This window comes from Vombatus ursinus, unplaced genomic scaffold, assembly GCF_900497805.2.
Source record: "Vombatus ursinus unplaced genomic scaffold, bare-nosed wombat genome assembly UNPS02009205.1, whole genome shotgun sequence".
NCBI classification, from domain to species: domain Eukaryota; kingdom Metazoa; phylum Chordata; class Mammalia; order Diprotodontia; family Vombatidae; genus Vombatus; species Vombatus ursinus.
The window spans coordinates 1,306,370-1,308,865 of NW_020948983.1; the positions used below are offsets into that span (position 1 = coordinate 1,306,370).

Consider the following 2,496-nt stretch of genomic DNA (forward strand, 5'->3'; position numbering starts at 1 on the left):
ATGACCCCGGATAATCGGACTTCGCAGAGCCTGTTGTCCGCCCTGCACCCGCGCAATGCCAGCCCGCAGTTCGCGGGGCTGCAGTTCGTACAGTCTTTCAAGCCTCTCATCATCCCTGGCTATTCACTCGTTGTGTCTGTCGGGGTCGTGGGCAACTACCTTCTCATCTATGTCATCTGCCGGACCAGGCGTATGCACAATGTGACCAACTTTCTCGTGGGCAACCTGGCCTTCTCGGACATCCTAATGTGCGCCACCTGCGTGCCCCTGACTTTGGCTTACACCTTCGAGCCGCGGGGTTGGGTGTACGGCCGCTTCATGTGCTACTTCGTGTTCCTCATGCAGCCTGTGACCGTATCGGTGTCTGTGTTCACCCTGACGGTCATCGCGGTGGACCGTTACCACGCCACTGCTCACCCGCTGCGCCGCCGCCGCCTCAGTGTCCCCGCCTGTGCTGGTGTGTTGGCAGCCATCTGGCTGCTGAGCTGCGCCCTGGCCGTTCCCGCGCTCCTCCACACCTACCACGCCGACTTCCCCGAGCTGCACTTCGCCATCTGCGAGGAGTTTTGGTTTCACCGCGAGCGGGATCGGTTGGCCTACGCCTACAGCACCCTGCTGCTCACCTACGTGCTGCCCCTGGGAGTCATCTCAGTGTCCTACCTGCGCATCTCCGTGCGCCTCCGCAACCGCGTGCTCCCGGGAAACGCCACGTCGCAGCAGCAGGCTGAGTGGGACCGCGCTCGGAGGCGCAAGACCTTCCGCCTGCTCGTGCTTGTGGTGGCCGCCTTCGGGGCATGCTGGCTCCCGCTGCACATCTTTAACCTAGTCAAGGACCTGGACATCAGCCTCATTGACAAGCGCTACTTCAACCTGCTGCAGCTGCTCTGCCACTGGCTCGCCATGACCTCTGCCTGCACCAACGCCTTCCTCTACGCCTGGCTCCACGACAGCTTCCGCTGCGAACTCAAGAAGATGTTCTGTTGGAAACGCTGGTGGCGGCGGCGCCGGAGGACGAAGCGCGTCCAACCGGTGGACGGGCCTCCAGCGTGTCCACTCGCGACTGTGGTCCTGTGAGGCCGCGGGAGAGGTGGGGGCGCTGGAATTTCTCCAGCGCTACGCTGAGTAGACGGTCAGTCAGATTGAACCAACCCGGGGGGTCGCTATCATACATTCAGCAGTTGCCGCAGCCGTCCCTCAAACTCAACTTTTACGCCCCCGGGTTCCCTTAAGCGCCGTCCACCAACTGAAATGGAGGTTTAAAAAAAAAACCCCAAAACCCAACCCAACTCATTTTTGAGGAAGGACCTTATTCCTTTCCCATCGCTATCCACACACTCCTAACCCCTGCTTCCGCTTCTTTCCCAACCAAAGCACACAGAATTAGCTGATCTGCCCTCGCTTTGGCCGTGCTCGCACCGAGAGGAAGACTCCGCCACAGTGATTCCTCCTCTTCGCCCAACACGGAGACCCCATGGCTTGTCTCATATCGTTAGCTCTGGGGAGCCCAGGACCCTCGGCCCAGCCACTAGGGCACTTTGGGCGGGAGGAGGTGAAGTGTGAAGAGAGCGTGAGGGATATTTCACAAGCTTCAAGAAAGGGCAAGGCTGGACAGCTACTCTGTGGTTTGCCTTTCTCCCCTCCCCTCACGCACAGACTCTCAACGCAGACCTTGCTTTCCATCCACAGATACTGCACAGAAATTGCCGAGAGCTGCATAGACCACATCTAGGTTGCATTGTTACTAACATTGGTGAACTCTGCTTTTATTTCCAAACGAACAATCTCGGAGCTGTACCTTCCTGCCTCTCTTCCCCTGCCTCTTTGGTCTCTGCTGAAAACTTTTTTGTAGACAGAGCTCCTAGAGCCTCCTAGTCAGTGCTACGGTTCTCGTCGTTACCAACTGGAAACTTTTGCTCCTGAGTGACATTTTATTGGAGAGTGGGGGTAGGCAGAGCAATTAGGGATAGGGATTTTCAAAGAATTGCCAAACTGGAAATATCATGACCCAGAGTTCTTCTTTTCCTAGGAAGATGCTCCTTGTCCAGTTTCTGCCAGCTGAAGTCAGATGTGGGATCCACGAGCAACTTCTTCCGGAAGGGCTGGAACAAAGTGAAAATGACAGACAGTTCTTCACTGCAGAAAAAGTGCTTGTTTACGTGGTTACAACATTTTTTTTCTGCCTGGGCACAGACCCTGCTGATTTAAAAAAAAAATGTAAATTTGCTACCCATTTCATACTGCTCTGGCTCCTGTGGTTTAGTTCATTGAAGCCTCCATTGATTACTTTCGAAACGACTTATTAACTTTTGGAAGGAGGGAAACAATTATTACCTTCTAGTCCCTGCTGGAAGTCTTCAAGCCAAAGCTTCTGTAGCATGTCCCACCTAGCCGGGAGCCTCCTCATTTTACTTCTTAAGGGCAAGAGAAGGAGGTAGGGATTGTTATTAGACCTCTTGGATAACATAAGGTGGTCTAACCTCTACCACTGTGTCATTC

At 54.9% G+C, this 2,496-nt stretch overlaps 1 protein-coding gene across 1 annotated transcript; it reads left to right on the plus strand.

Moving 5' to 3' along the window:
- On the plus strand, positions 1–2,112 carry LOC114035375 (prolactin-releasing peptide receptor-like). Its single transcript, XM_027851463.1, has 2 exons — positions 1–1,087; positions 2,027–2,112. Exon 1 carries the CDS (start codon positions 1–3, stop codon positions 1,072–1,074), a length of 1,074 nt encoding a protein of 357 aa, XP_027707264.1. The 3' UTR covers positions 1,075–1,087; positions 2,027–2,112.
- Positions 2,113–2,496: the final 384 nt, after the last annotated feature.